At 49.4% G+C, this 16136-nt stretch overlaps 1 protein-coding gene across 3 annotated transcripts; it reads right to left on the bottom strand.

Annotated features, from left to right (window-relative positions):
• Nucleotides 1-5797: 5797 nt before the first annotated feature.
• On the bottom strand, nucleotides 5798-10239 carry ak2 (adenylate kinase 2). 3 transcript variants are annotated; one of them, XM_088932941.1, is made up of 7 exons: nucleotides 10033-10239; nucleotides 8297-8422; nucleotides 7835-7945; nucleotides 7505-7599; nucleotides 7319-7391; nucleotides 6977-7172; nucleotides 5798-5994 (listed from the first exon to the last, which is right to left on the bottom strand). In XM_088932941.1, the coding sequence occupies exons 1-7, from the start codon at nucleotides 10129-10131 to the stop codon at nucleotides 5987-5989; spliced, it is 708 nt and encodes a 235-aa protein (XP_088789067.1). In that variant the 5' UTR covers nucleotides 10132-10239; the 3' UTR covers nucleotides 5798-5986. The 3 variants fall into 3 exon arrangements, with proteins under 3 accessions (XP_088789067.1, XP_088789066.1, XP_088789064.1); XM_088932940.1 differs by having other exon boundaries at nucleotides 6449-7172; XM_088932938.1 differs by having other exon boundaries at nucleotides 6093-7172.
• Nucleotides 10240-16136: the final 5897 nt, after the last annotated feature.

Here is a 16136-nt window from a genome sequence, read left to right on the forward strand (position 1 = left end):
AGGACTGGACAGGCTCCTGGCCGCTGGCCGCTGAGCCCCTGCACTCGACACCGAGCTCGTCTGGCTCTCATACCAGCGCTCCGCTGCAGTGTTTGATGTGGCTTCTGCACTTCAACAACAACAGCCGGAGAGGAAAGACTGAGCAGAGTTACTGGCAGCCCCACCGCCGTGCCCCCCGCCCCCTCCACTGTCACACCTCCGACCCAGCAAAGCCAGCCCGCCATCACAGACCCCAGGACAGAGCCGGGGAAAGACCGCAACACTTCCTGGAACCCCAGGAACTTAGGCTTCAAGGAGAGGAGCGATTCATCCCCTCCGGCCAATTGATCCCAGGATCTCACCCAGCTGTTTCTGGGAATAACAGGTATCGGCTTCAGCCACATGGCTGGGCGGCTTGTTCCACACTCCCACCACACTTTGGGCAAAGAACTGCCTCCTGTTCTCAGTTCTAAATCCTCTTCCCTTTGCACACCTCTGGCTGATTGCGCCAGGAAAGGAACAGCAGTGATCATCTCCTGACCTACCACAGGGCCATGTGAACAGGGGGGAAGAGGAGTCTGCTGCCCACAGCTCCAGTGTGTCTCTGTGTGCTCTGCTGCCGCAGCTGTACAATCCACAGCCCTGTGTAATTGCTTACACTTATATAGCGCTTTTTTGGACGTTTCACTCAAAGCGCTTTACAGGTAATGAGGATCCCCTCCACCCACACCAGTGTGCAGCCCCACCTGGATGATGCGACGGCAGGCATAGTGCGCCAGAACACTCACCACACACCAGCTCTCAGTGGGGAGGAGAGCAGAGACATGAAGCCAGTTCAGAGAGGGGGGTTATTAGGAGGCCATGATTGGTAAGGGCCAGTGGGAAATTTGGCCAGGACACCGGGGTTACACCCCTACTCTTTTCTAGAAATGCCCTGGGATTTTTAATGACCACAGAGAGTCAGGACCTCGGTTTTACGTTTCATCCGAAGGACGGCGCCTGTTTACAGTATAGTGTCCCCGTCACTATACTGGGGCATTAGGACCCACATGGACAGCAGGGTGAGCGCCTCCTACTGCCCCACTAACACCTCTTCCAGCAGCAGCCTTAGTTTTTCCCAGGAGGTCTCCCATCCAGGTACTGACCAGGCTCACACTGCTGAGCTTCAGGGGGCTGCCAATTGTGAGTTGCAGAGTGATATGGCTGCTGGCTTCTCTGAACCTCAACTTCCTTTATTTCATTTACAGCTTCCATGAGCAACCCTCCGTTAGTCTGAACTCAGAGCCCCACACTGCTCCAGCCTGCACTTGGAGTCCCCCCTGCCCAAGATGGGGCCACCCTCCTCCCCCAGACAGGGCGTGTGGATCCCCAGAGCTTTCAGTACAGCAGCTGGGACTCGGGAACACCAGTCCTGTTTCTGTAGAAACGGACGGGGTTTTCCTGGAAGGATGGAACCACAGCCTTCCTCGTGGACTGCGCCAGCTCTCCCTATGACTCTGAGCTGCTGCCTCACCGCGACGCGGTGGGAGGAGGAAGTGAGAGATGAATGGAGAAGATTCAGAAAGGAAGAGAAGAGGATCCGATGTTTAGGTCTGCGAGATATTTACCGAGATCTGGGCTGTGACTGGCCAGCCGCAGCACACATGAGCCTGTGATACACATGACCAGCAAAACCCAGACTTACTGGCACTGATCCGGCACACTGGCACTGTACTGGCACCAGACACTGTACTGCCACACTGGCACTGTACTGGCACCAGACAGACACTGTACTGCCACACTGACACTGTACTGTTACCAGACAGACACTGATCCGGCACACTGGCACTGTACTGGCACCAGACAGACACTGATCCGGCACACTGGCACTGTACTGGCACCAGACAGACACTGTACTGCCACATTGGCACTGTACTGGCACCAGACAGACACTGATCTGGCACACTGGCACTGTACTGGCACCAGACAGACACTGATCCGGCACACTGGCACTGTACTGGCACCAGACAGATACTGATCCGCCACACTGGCACTGTACTGGCACCAGACAGACACTGTACTGCCACACTGGCACTGTACTGGCACCAGACAGACACTGATCCGGCACACTGGCACTGTACTGGCACCAGACAGACACTGATCCGGCACACTGGCACTGTACAGGCACCAGACAGACACTGTACTGGCACACTGGCACTGTAGTGGCACCAGAGAGACACTGTACAAACACTGTACAGGCACCAGAGAGACACTGTACTGCCACACTGGCACCATACAGACACTGTACTGGCACACTGGCACTGTAGTGGCACCAGAGAGACACTGTACAGATACTGTACAGGCACCAGAGAGACACTGTAGTGGCACAGTAGCACTGTAGTGGCACACCGATACAGGACACAGACAGGTACTCGCACACCCAGCCCAAACCGGGGTCCAGCAGGACAGACTGATGGTGACACTGGATCACACTGGCAGCCCTGTGCACTCAGCGCTGGGAACGTGTGGAGAGACCAGGCCTCACTCGATACCACCTTCTCTCAGCTGCCTACAACACGCCAGTCAGCTACAGTACTTGTTCCTCACCCGGGAGTTTTCCCCTCTGACTGAGTGAACGCGTCAGCCCGTCCGACGGGTCCGGGCAGGGGAGAACCCGGAGCCGCCGGAGAGGCCGTGCGTGCCAGGTTGTGCCCGGGCGGGCCGGCCGCCGCTGCTCACGGATCGCAGCGCAACGCCGCGTATCGCCCTCGGCAGCCCGGCGGCGAGCGAGCTGGGCCCCAGACCAGCCCACAACGAGCCGCTGGAGGACACAGCAGCACCCCCGGACCTCGGACCCCGTACCTCTGTCCCCGGGTGAAATGGGAGGCTGGTTCTCGGAGAGGCGCTGTTCCCTCCCTTGGCTCGGCAGGGCGCCGACCAAACCAACCGGCCCCGGGCGTTGTATCGTCCTTCAGCTCGCTCCCTCTAGAGCTTATTCACCTCCTCCTCTCGCTGGCGGGGACTTCTCAAGAGTGAACTCACAACTGACCGAATAGCCCTTCGCTAACTGTGCCGGGCTGAGCCCCTTGCCTGCCCACCGCCAGACACGGCTCGGCACTGCTCGCACCCTTTCGCTTTCTCGCGCTGACGTCACAGAGGAAAGCCCCGACCCGTGACGCAACGCGCATGGCATTCGGAAAACCCACCCCGTGGCGTCATGCGCGCAGGGGCCGGGCGAAGGAAAGACCCGAAATGTCGGTGATTTCGGGAAGAGGGAGGTGCTCGAGACAGTAGTACTTCTAACGTGGTCACTTATGTACTGTATAAACATAACTTTTGCCCTCATGGATTTACTATTTGGAACAACAGATATATAAAAGTTAGAAATAAAACCTTATTTTTAAAAAATTGGGTCAAGAATGGTATAATTTGGATTAAACAATTAATCAATGCGAATGGTGAAATATATATAGTTACACCGAGTTTGTTAATAGATACAATATTTCTATTACTTTTGATCAGTATTTCACTGTAATTAACGCGATTTCTGGGGAAATAATAACTCTTTTAAGGAGTTGTAATAGTAGTCCTTTAGAAACGTTGGAAGAATTTACAGCTCACATTAGACTACAAGGAAAGGATATTCTGAGTTGTGGATGTAATAACCAATTTTTGAGATCCTTGTTGAAAAATGATAATTTACTTGCGGTTACAATATATTGGAATTCCTCATTTGGAAAACGCATTGATTGGAAAAAAAATTTGGATGATGCCCAATAATATTATACAAAATAAATATTGTATAACCAATAAGGTTAAGGAGGTTTCATATAAAATAATTAATTGCATTTACCCAGTTAAGACTCTTGTTACCCAGCGTTTTCAAATTAATATAGATGACAAATGTGTTTTTTGTGACAGTAGCCCTGAAACTATTCAGCTTTTGTTTTGGTTATGTCCCAGGGTAAAACATTTCTGGACTAAGTTGCAGACTTATATTAAAAAAGAGACCAATATTGATATTTGTTTTGATGAAAAAGATGTTATGTTAAGTTTCAGCCCCATCGAAAACAATATTACAATTTCGTTTGTAATAAAATTAATTATTATAATGGCACGTTTTTATATACATAAAATGAAGTGGTCTGGGAAGAGCCCTGTGTTTGAGTATTTTAAAATGGAAATAAGGGGGTGTTTGCAGACTATTTCAAAGTGCAAAAATATTAAAGCGGTGCGGACATGATTTTTATTCAATTTGTTTAATCTTTTTTCGTAACTTGAATGTATGTAGTAATATGTACCCCTGACGATATTGTTGTCTTGAATTGTTATAGGAACAAGTAATAGGTTTATTCCATGCTGAAAAAAAGAAGAAAGAGAACACAACGTTTCGACCGTGGAGCCTTCTTCAGGTGTGGCTGACACCCTCACCCTCACACTTGAAGAAGGCTCCACGGCCGAAACGTTGTGTTCTCTTTCTTCTTTTTTTCAGCATGGAATAAACCTATTACTGGTTCCTTTGCAGCCTACGCATGCTGACGCAGCTACCCACTTGAATTGTTATATGTACTCTTGTTTGTATTGTCATTTTTGTTATTCTGTTAAGCATAAATAAAAAAATGTTAAAAAAAAGGTGTTCGAGAAAGCGCCCAAGCCCGGGAGGCAGCAGGGCGGGCAGCCCAGGCGCTAAGCCGATTAGTCAGCCCCGGAAACTGCAGCGCGCAGCGGTAACAAACACAGGATCGGCTTTGAGCTGATTAATCCAGCGAGATTCATCCTAACACCTGCAACAGCAGCATCTTTCTCCAATTTAATCGGGCTTTTACTGAGAGGTCCACACCCGCCTCCTTTCCGCTCTCTCCGGGACCGCTGTGGCCCAGGCTGCTGCCCGCTGCCCCGGGGAAACTGCAGACTGCGAATATAAACACAGAAGGCGGAAGTGCTCAGCAGCAGTGCCGTGCGGAGCCCCCGGGCTGGGGCACGTCTACTCTCCTTCACTCGCTTTTCTCCAGTAAGCGATCATTGGAACACAGCGGTACTCGCCTTGATGCCACACTGTCAATGAGATTTGGTCAATTACCTTATTAATTACCTGATTAAGTGATGATTCGCAGTTTCCACATTAACCCCGTGTCTCAGTCCGTTTGTCCTCCGTCTCTTCGCAACAGCGCCTTTTCCGGCGCGTTTCTGTGACGTCACAATAACAACACCGTATCTAGGCGACGCTCCATAGCAACAGGGGGTCAAGACCTGGTGAGCGACTGCAGGTTCAGGAACCGGCGGCCTCGCACTCACACCTACAAGCACCCTGAACCCTCTCCGGTTACCCGTCCGTGTGCACCTCCCCTGAGGCCACGTCCTCTATGGCCCCGCCCGGGATGTGGAAATATTCAAGAGGTGTGTTTTGGGCTTGAGCCGTACTGCCCGTCGCTCAGCGTCACCTGCTCAAGCACCTGACCTGTTTATCTCACAGTACGTCTACCCGCTCAGGACCTTTGTGCAAGGTCTCATCCTTTACCCGCGGAGCCGCCAATGACACGTGTGCTCTTAGCACTGCGCACTTCCGGGCTCAGCACTGAGGCCACAGGCTGGCAGGGCATTAGGACACCGGGTCCCGAGTGTGGCTGAGACCTGTATACATACACACACCTCCCGTGTACCTGCTTTCGTCCTCCTGGTGGGGGGGTACACTGCCCAGAAGACAGCCCCCCCCCCCCAGCACGCCGAGCACAGGGCTATGTGCTGAGAGCTCTCCCCATCTGCACGCCCTTTTAAAACGAGCGACCGGCACGCTAGGACGTGAATCAGTTCAGCATAAATGAAAAGACTGCAACTCTGGTTTCGTGATAGAAAATAGCTGTTTCCTCTTTTATTCATATAAAGACATTCTGCAGTTGATCCTGGGCGTGCTGCTGTGCCACGCAGCCGCCCCCCGCTAAGACAGGTAACTGTGTGACTACAAACGCCCCCCCTCCCCCCTCCGGAGCTCAGAGCAGGGGGAGCAGGACTCTCAGCGGGGGTCTGGGACTCAAACAGCTGAAACACAAGAGAAAGAGAAACCGACAGTTTATTGTCTGCTGGCCCCCCGTCCCCCCTCAGCGATGACAGGGACGCCCACAGGCACGCAGACATACTTCGCAAGGACACTGTAGGTTAATCCCCCAATTCTCAAAGCAAGAAGCTGAAGTAGAAACCAGGGCTGAAACTGAAGAACAAGGTGGGGAAACAAAAAGAAGGACGCCCTCTTGTGGCCACAGGTCTGCATAATATTAATGACCACTACAGCATGCATATATAAAACAGAATAATAATAATAATAATAATTGCTTACACTTATATAGTGCGTTTCTGCACACTTCAAAGCACTTTACAGGTAATATGGACTATATACAGCAATATTTGATATATGTCTCTATCAGTCTCCTGGTTGAAATGATTTTGCATTGAAAGTGCATTGAAAAATATTCATATTTAATCATCTGACGATCACCTTTAGATTAAATTGTTGGTTGACAAGTATGCAATATTGAAAAGAACCGCCAAGGTCTGCTCCAGTCCAACACAACACCTCCACCCGGTTTATTGATTTTTACATTCAATTCACGGTGCCAACGCACAGCCAGAGCTCACAGGACACGACGGAATCCCCACGGGACACAGCGGCATGCCTCTGCGCTGGACAACTGCGTTTGAAAAACGCAGCACAGGAAGGAAGTTCAGAGCTCCTTGGCCAAGTCATTCCAGAGACTCCTCAAGGCCAGGTGCTGCTGGAAGAGCAGAGGTCAGAGGAGCAGAGGGAGAGACAGTGCCCAAGGAGAGGCCGGCCGAGCGGACAGGAGGTCACTGCAGATCCCTTGTGACCATACAGGCAGAGGGGACAGGGCAGGGAGAGGGAGAGAGAGGAGGAGGAGGAGGGTGACGGGGCAGGGACAGGGAGAGAGAGGAGGAGGGTGACGCGAGAGGGAGAGAGAGGAGGGGGGTGACGGGGAGCGCTAGACGAAGAGCACCAGATCTTTACAGGTGGCGTGGGAGAAGGCGGCGAGGATGCTGGCGTAGACGACGTCGGGGGACTGCGAGGCGTCCACGGCGGTGTGGAGCTGCCGCGCGCGGTAGTACTGCACCAGCGGGGCGGTCTGGGAGTGGTAGGCCGAGAGGCGCGAGCGCAGAGTCTGCTCGTTATCGTCTGAGCGCCGGATCAGGGGCTCTCCGGTCACCTGGGGGAGCAGCAGGAGGAGGGGGACATGGAGACAGGGAATCATTCCAGTACAGAGACTCACACGCCCACGCCCACGCCCCCCTCACTCTCGCACATGGTGCACTTTCACCCTCCCTCTCGCACGTGGCGCCTTCTCACACTCACATCATCCTTCATGGGCTCTTTGGGGGGGTTGAACTCCTCGTGGTAAGAGCGGCCGCTGGGCTGGTGAATGAGCCTGAGAAACCGAGAGACAAGGGGAGGAGGTCACGACTCAGTGATCAGCTCTGAACAGCAGGGCACCAGATCCCTGACCTCCGCCGGCCAGCCCACCCTGCCTCCCTCTCTCACCTTCCACAGATCCGGCGCACTAACAGGGAGTCGTCCACAGAAAACTCAATCACTGACTCCAGCTTCTCTGAGCGCTTCTCCAGCAGGTCATCCAGCTGAGGGGAAAAGGGAGAAATATCTGAAAATTATGCCCCCAGAATGCAGTAGGACAGTCCTGTTACAATAGGAGCTACAATCCCAGTGCAGTAGAACAGTCCCATTACAATAGGAGTTACAGTCCCAGTACAGTAGAACAGTCTGTTACAATAGATGGATGATTGGATGATTGGAAACCCCAAAGTCCAACATGATTGGCCAAGCTCAACCCCTCCTGTTCACCCAGCCACTCACCATCTCCGCCTGCTTCACTGTGCGTGGAAAACCATCCAATAGGAAGCCATTTGTACAAGGGGGCGTGTCCAGGTTCTTCTCTATGAGCTCAACCACCATCTCATCACTGACCTGCGGCCAGACAGAGACAGCAATACACAGAATAAAAAACAAGTTATCAACAGCCCTACACAGGCAAGACAGAACCACAGGCAGACCCTCGTACTGAGACTGACTCTCGGCCTGACTGATGCCCCCCATGTCCTCCATCTGTCTTCCTCTCTTCTCCCCTCTCCCTCTGTACATCCCTCCCTCTTCCTGTCTCTCCCTGTACCCCCTTATTCCGCCCCCTCCCTCCCTCTACCCCCTTATTCCCCCCTCCCTGTCCCCCCGTCCCTCTCCATGAACCCCAATCTCTCCCTGTTTGAGCCCCTTCCTCCTCTCCCCGTTTTTCCCCATGTCCCCCCGCCCCCCACAGCTTACCAGTTTCCCGGAGTCCATGGTCTGCTTGATGCGGTTGCCCAGCTCGGACCCCGAGGCCACCATGGCCCTCAGCATGTCCCCTGTGGCCAGGTGGCACACACAGTACTGCCGGGCCAGGCGCGGCGCCTGCGGACGGGCACAGGGACCGTGAGAGACCAGGACCTCCGCGCAGCGCCACACTTTTACACACGTCTCAGAAACGCCAACGGAAGTCAGGATGTTTTTCCAGGATGCCCAGGAGCCCTGGTCACCATTCCTGCAGCTATTTTCCCAGTAAGTAGCCAGGGATTTCAAACTGGACTGACCCAACGTCTTACAGACAGAATCATCGATGGACAGACAAGCCAGTCCGGCTGCATCAATAACGCAGGTTGTGAAACCTGTTCCAGAGTCCAACCCCAGAGCCGTCCAGAACCAGGACTGGACCCCTGCACAGACACACTGACCCTGCAGGACCAGGACTTCACCTAATAGACTAAATGACCCTTCAGACCTAGACAGTCTTACATAAAACAACAGACCAGAAACAAGTTAAGGTCCACAGACAGCTGTATAAAAGCCTCTGAAAGATTAAATCCCTCAACGTTTTAACTTGCTAGGTCACTGAGCACACTGGGGTCACTCTGGGTACATGCAGGTGTCCGGCACAGCTGACCACTGTAGGTGACACAGCAGCCACTGTGACTGGACAGCAGCTGGACAGTGTCCTGATCTGCTGTCCCTCAGGGAGAAACTACTGTCACGTGAAGATGTCTCTCAAATTAATATCCTGATGAATCAGTAACTTTTTGCAAAAAGAAACAACAGATGACCTGCAGGGTTCTGTATCTACACAAACACCTCTAGACAAGCCCTCAGGTTACTGGCGCTGTAGTAAACAGCTGTACTGGAGCCTAGAGCTCCCCATAGCTGCTTAGTGAAATCATGTTTCATCATGTGATGACACGCAAAGCAGTGTTAAAACTCTTTAAATGGCAAATTCCTCCCTGCTTCTGGCAACACATAAGACGTCAGGTGTCAGGAGGCCGCTGTGCGTGGAAGGTGCTACGCGAGACGCAGCGGGTCAAACGCAGCGAACTGCCTGCGGTCAGTATGCAGCTCCGCCCGCCAGGGAGACGCTACATCCACACGTTTTCCACTTCATCCATTCAGGGTCTTGGGGGAGCTGGAGTCGATCCCAGCAAGCAATGGGTGCAGGGTGGGGTACAGCCTGGACAGGCCGCCAGCCCATCTAGGGACAGGACAGACACACTCACACCAGGGCCAGTTTTCCCAGGAACCAATTAACCCACCAGCACATCTCTGGACTATGGGAGGAAACCCATGTGAATACGGGGAGAACATGCAAACTCCACACAGACAGCTTCCCAGGTCCAGAGCTGAACCCAGGTCCCAGCGCTGCGAGGCAGCAATGCTGACCCCTGCGCTACCCTGCTGCCCTGTTCAAGCAACATAAAAATGATTAACCAATGTGTTCTCTTTGGCGTCTGCAGCGACTCGGTGTGTCTCTGGCGTTCCGCTGTGCAACAACGGGCCTCCAGCTCTGCTGGGTTTGTCGCTGCAGTGAGCGCACAGCCGGACTAGCTGGTACTGAGCCCGGGACACAGCTCCCTACTACAACTGACCCAGCTGGACACCAGGGTCCGCCGCACGTGACGTCATCAGCCTCTGGCTGCTGGGCTGCCCGCGTGCGAACAGGAAGTCTGCCGAGTCGGGACTGCTCTCGTGCCCCATACCTGGGTGCCTTTGCCGGCCCCGGGTGGACCGAGAAGGATCGCCCTGATCCCCTTCCTCATCCCCGACACCTTCTCGTCGAGCTGGGCGCTAGGAGGCATCGTGCGCGGCGGCGTGGGGGTCTGGAGTCGGTCGGCTGACGGATCGTGCAAACCCGGTCTCTGAGCCTCTGGGCCAAGGGCCTCCTGCCCGCCCACCCGCCGGATACAGCCGTCACGAGGGCCCGCCCCTGCGTCGCCATTGGCTGCAAGGACAATCAATCACAGCACCTTAGCAGTTCATTGGCTCCCTCGCAGTGATAATTTGCTACCGGGAGAGCTGCGCACTTCCTTGTTCTCCTCACGTCGTTGGTCAACATTAATGTCAATCATGATAGATTTACGGTGGTGACGTAAAATGATTATTATTAGGAATAGGATACTGTGATTACTTATTAGGAGTGTCTCCTTTTTGTATTTCTGGTGTTTAAATAAAAAAATATTTTAAAAAAGTTGGGCGATGCCCATTTGTTGCTGCAATAAAATGTTAATAAAAAAAATGAACTGGGGATGATCCGGTCAGAGGTCAGTACTCGGCTCTGTACGTATAGATGGTAACTGTGTATTTTGTGAAAGTAGCCCTGAAACTATTCAACATTTATTTTGGTAATGTCCTGTGATAAAAACCATCTGGATTGATTTGCAAACTTATATTATAAAAGAGGCCAATATTGATATACGTTTTAAAGAAATAGATATTATGTGAAATTTCAATCCCATTGGAAATAATACAAAAGTATAGTTTGCAGTTGACTTAGTTATTTATTATACTGGCACGTTTACAATCATGTAAAGTAAATTGCACTCTGCACATTGCACTTTATGTACCCTGTAAAAAATGTCTATGTCTACACTGTCTTGTCATGGTCTTGTCTGTATTCGCACCGTAGACCCGGAGAGCGATATCTCGCTCCTCTGTATACTTGCATATGGCTGGACTGACAAATAAACTTGAACTTATTATATACACAAAGGGAAATGGTCTGGGAACAGTCCTACGTTTGAACATTTTAAAATAGATGTAAAGACGTATTTGCACACTATTTTGAAATATACAAACCTGAAAGCGGTGCGGAATTTATCTTTGTTTGCTCTGTTTAATCTGTTTTCATCATGTGTATTTATATTGTAATATGTACCCCTGAAACATTTTGATATGCTAAATGTACTCTTGTTTATATTGTATTGTGTGGTGTTGTTGTTGTTATTGTTCAAATAAAAAGTAAAAAAAAAACGAACTGGCGATGATCCAATCAGAGGTCAGCACGCAGCTCCGCACCCAACACGTCATACGGTCTCCATTGCTTGCGAGAGCTGGCTTACCAGAGCGGTGACGTCACCGCCCTTCCCTGTGAATTAAAAAAATATATATTTATGCTTAACAAAAGAACAAAAATTACAATACAAACAAGAGTACATATAACAATTCAAGATAGAAATATCGTCAGGGGTACATATTACTACATACATTAAAGTTAGGAAAAATATTTTTACACTTCGAAATAGTCTGCAAACACCCCCTTACTTCCATTTTAAAATACTCAAACACAGGGCTCTTCCCAGACCACTTCATGTATATAATAACGTGCCATTTTAATAATTAAATTTATTATAAACGAAATTTTAATATTGTTTTCAATGGGGCTGAAACTTAACATAACATCTTTTTCATCAAAACAAATATCAATATTGGTCTCTTTTTTAATACAAGTCTGCAACTTAGTCCAGAAAAGGTTTACCCTGGGACATAACCAAAACAAAAGCTGAATAGTTTCAGGGCTACTGTCGCCCTTCCCTGTGAAGAGCAGGCCCCGCAGCTGCTGGGCTGAAGGGAGATCTCCCTTTGGCTCAAGAGGCTGGGTCCCTGTTGAGTGATGCCGGAGGCCTGGGTTTGAGTCCCTGACGGTGGGGGGCAGACCTGATGTGGCAGCGGTGAGGGTGCCCATGTGAACCCTGATGCATTATAATACGTTTAGTGTTGGACTTGTTAGATCATTGAAACTTAATATCTGATGACGGTTTAATATTATTCTTAGATTTCTACAAGGCTTTTGACAGACTGGAACATCCGTTTATTGCTCAAACCTAACACAATTTTGGTTTTGGCTCTAAATTTATTACAATAATTCAATTACTACATACTAACATTAACAGTTCGGTTTCTCTTAGTAATGGAACATCACCACGATTCCTCATCAATCGGGGAGTTAGACAGGGTTGTCCCATTGCTCCGTTATTATTTATATTGGCTGCAGAAACATTAGCAATCCTAATCAAAAACAGTAACATCAAGCCCTTGAATGCCATGGGCACTCCTATTATTATTAGCCAAATGACAGACGATACAACATTATTTCTAAAAGATAAAGATCACGTATCATTGGCAATTTAAACTTTTAAGACATTTTCAAATGCTTCAGGATTATCCATAAACATTAAAAAATGTGAAATAATGACGATTCATGATAACCAACTTACAAAATACAAGTACTGCAATATTGGAAACTATTATATAACCATAACTTCACCCCTCATAATTCTAGTATATGGAACAAGAGATACATCCTGCAAAAGAAAAAGAGCATATTTTACTCATCCTGGTTTAATAAAGGTATTTGGTCAGTGGTGCATCGATTAGAAGCTGATAGAGGTCTATATGGTGACTTTGTTAAAAATATGACATTGAATGCAACCCAAAGTAATTCAAATAAATTATCGAGGCAATTCTACCTGCTCTCCTAGCTTTGGTAAAAAACTTCTTTATATAATTCCCCTACTACCAGAGATCAAAATTAGAACACAATATCTTGGAATAAAAGTGCAATAATAAACACAGCCGTGCTGTTGTGGCTGAGAGAGTCTCCCCAGCCATCAAGGACAGAGTCACCTGTAATGAAATAGATGAGGATTCTCTCATCTCCGCTAGAACCGAATACACTGCTCTCCCCACGCTACCAAAAACCAAGGATATTCATTTTAAAATACTGAATAACATATATCCCTCTAAGGAATTTCTGAGAAAACGGTTCAACTTTGGCTGTAACACCTGCACCTTCTGCGAACAACTGAACCCATTTTTTTCTCTCACGTCACCATTCAACATCGTTCTGGCACTGTTTGCTCTTGGCTATACAATAGTCCTATTCGTGTACATCTCACTTTTCAAGTTATTGGTCTCGCAGTCTCGAAGCCAAACAAAGAAGTCCGTATAATGCTAAATGTTATTCTCATGTTTGCAAATTTTACATACACACGTGTAGAACACAAAATATTCCTATAAGCTTTAAAGAGTCTTCCAACTCATTCAAGTTATACTCTAAGTCACTGAAAATATTAAAACATAAGCCTGGAGAGTTGGTCTACAAAAGTCTTTTAGCAAATGAACTTATTTAAAATAAAAAATCCCGTCTGGAGTGAACTCCGAGTGACAGCTGCTGCCCTCTAGTGGACAGTGAGGTGCAGGACTCGGCGCGACTCCTGCCGTGAGAGACCTGCAGGCTGAGCAGCGCAGCGCCGGCACGACTGACCCTGTACCGGATACACACATGGTGCGGAACTCAGGATCACTGAAACAGAAACAGCTTATTACTGAAAAAATAACGTTAATACGAGATGATTTTAAGTGTCCTTCACTGTTACATTTGTTATATATTTGTTATATAAATATATAGTGTAACGCTTACGGCCGACAGGCACTGTGTAAGAGCCGGCGTACCAGAGCAGGTGACGTCACCGCCCTTCCATGTGATAGCAGGACTACAGCTACTGGGCTGTGGAGAGATCTCTCTTTAGCTCACCGGGCTGGGTCCCTGCTGAGTGACGCGGGAGTCCCGGGTTCGAGCCCCCGACCTAATGCGGCAAGGGCGCCTGCCTGAGCCCCCGTTGCGTTACAGTATAAATAAATGGCTGGGTTCGAGCCCATGCAGTGAGGCACGAACTAGGGTGGGAGCGGCGAGGGCACCAGCCCTGGAACCCGAATCTGTTACAATAATAAGAGGACAGACAATGAAATATGGGCTATTTCGAAGTCGCAAATGTGAGATATAAAGTCGTAATTCTGAGTTTTTAAGTCGTAATTCTGAGTTACTAAATCGGAATTCTGAGATACCATAGCGCGTTTTTTTTTTACTCCCTGGCGGAAACGGGCTTCCATACATTTGTTATATATTTGTTATATAAACCTAAAATTGCATTCCAATCAGAATCCAAGATCAATATTCAGGGGGGAGATGCAAAGTGAAATAGAGGCAAATACACAGAAGAAAATGGGGCATAACCAGCGCTCAGTGGAGAGGAGAACAGAGTGCTGAAGGCAGTCCAGAGATGGGGATTATTAGGAGGCCAGGACACCAGCGTAACACCTCTACACTTTTCAAGCAACTCTGACCCCCTCAGGGGTCAGGACCTCAGTTTTGTCTTATCTAAAGGATGGATCTGTCACGCTCGTATCCTCCTCTTAAGGGCGCTCCGGCTCTGCCTTTATTTTTCTAATTCCGTGCGCCTGCCCCCAGTCTTGCCCCTCCTTATCTAAGCCGGGCGCTCTCGCTACTCCCAGCTCTGCCTGGAAGACAGACACCCAGAGGCCCGCCTACCACCCAGTCACCCTGCGCCCACAGCTTGAGGGCACAGGCCTCCTCTCAGCCTCCTGACCAGCTGAGTCCGGGGCTTGGAGCACCTGGCCTCGTCATCCCCTTTTTATTCCCTGTCACTGTCTGGAATCCTCTTCCAGCTTTTAACTTTGTTTTGTGCTGTCCATTTGGATCACCCAGATTTGGACTTTTGGAGTTCGCCCCAGCTTTCCCCCCTGGACTTGTCTGCCTTGGCCACGCCCCCCCACCAGTTCACCATCGTCACGCCCCCCCCGTCTGTCAACCCCTCCTCATCCTCGTTGTCTCCTTCCTGTCATCCTTTCACACTTACCTCCAGATTATACCAGCTGCACAGGGTCCTGAACTGCGCTTCACAGGAGCCTGGACCAGTTCCCATTACAGGATCCTGTTTACAGTATAGTGTCCCCATCACTATACTGGGGCATTAGGACCCACATGGAGAGCAGGGTGAGCGCCCCCTGCTGGCCCCACTAACACCTCTTCCAGCAGCAGCCTTAGTTTTTCCCAGGAGGTCTCCCATCCAGGTACTGACCAGGCTCACACTGCTGAGTCTCAGGGGGCTGCCAGTAGTGAGTTGCAGGGTGATACAGCTGCTGGTGAGATGATTCTTGGTGAATCTTAGTGAGTGGTGTTGTGGACTTTTATCAAAGAAGAGCCAGGAGAGGTGTTCTCATTCACTCAGTAAGGCATTTATTCATATTGCAATATGGGAACAGCAACCACCTGTCTGTGCAGAAAGTAGAAGCTGATTCAAAGCACGTAGGGAGAGTCCCTTGTTTTATATCTTTAGCTAGTATAACACTTCAAGGACAGGTGAGGCAGTCATTTTCCATTCCTTATAGGTTCTTTGCTTTAAGCAGGATAGAAAGTAGTTACGCAAATGGTATCACATCTGCCTTTTGCTGACAGGTGTCACCCGAGTGCTTGTGAGGGGGCTCCACACTGGCGCTTCTTAGAGGAGCACGGGTACAGAGGGCACAGTGAGTCAGTGTGTTATTTTATGGAGTTAAATTTTGTAAGAAGGTTTTAGAAAAGAAAAATCCCTGGGATTACAGTAGAGTCTCCGGTAGCTCAGTCTTCGGAAAATCAGGGTCATTATGTCATTATGGAAAATCAGTATTTTATACACTTAAATCTAGCCTGTCATAAATCAAATTACTAATGTGTTTGATTAAGCATCCAAAGTTTTTCAGTATGTCTCAGTATAATTTATTACTTAAAATTAAAGCTACTGTGATTTGCCAATTGATCAAATTCAACCCAACGGCAGTTGTACTCCTTGTTAGGCCGGTCTCGGTAAAAATGAGAGTCAATGAGCCAAGATATGCGGCAATCGAGATAATTTATTTGATAACAGCACTGAAGAGGACAGACAGAGCTGAGGCAGTAGCTGCACAGCTGAAGCAGGCAGAGCAGAGGCTGAGGTCTGAGGTGATGAAGAGATGATTAGTGGCAATG

Source organism: Atractosteus spatula, chromosome 14, assembly GCF_055471065.1.
Source record: "Atractosteus spatula isolate fAtrSpa1 chromosome 14, fAtrSpa1.hap1, whole genome shotgun sequence".
Lineage (NCBI taxonomy): Eukaryota > Metazoa > Chordata > Actinopteri > Semionotiformes > Lepisosteidae > Atractosteus > Atractosteus spatula.

Excerpts from the sequence above, each read along its gene's own strand:
- ak2 (XM_088932940.1), bottom strand. The coding sequence starts at position 10,131 with ATGCCTCCTAGCGCCCAGCTCGACGAGAAGGTGTCGGGGATGAGGAAG. Across the intron at positions 7,946-8,296 it reads CCATGGACTCCGGGAAACTG|GTCAGTGATGAGATGGTGGT; the intron begins GTAAGCTGTGGG and ends GTCTGGCCGCAG. Across the intron at positions 7,392-7,504 it reads GTGCGCCGGATCTGTGGAAG|GCTCATTCACCAGCCCAGCG; the intron begins GTGAGAGAGGGA and ends TCGGTTTCTCAG.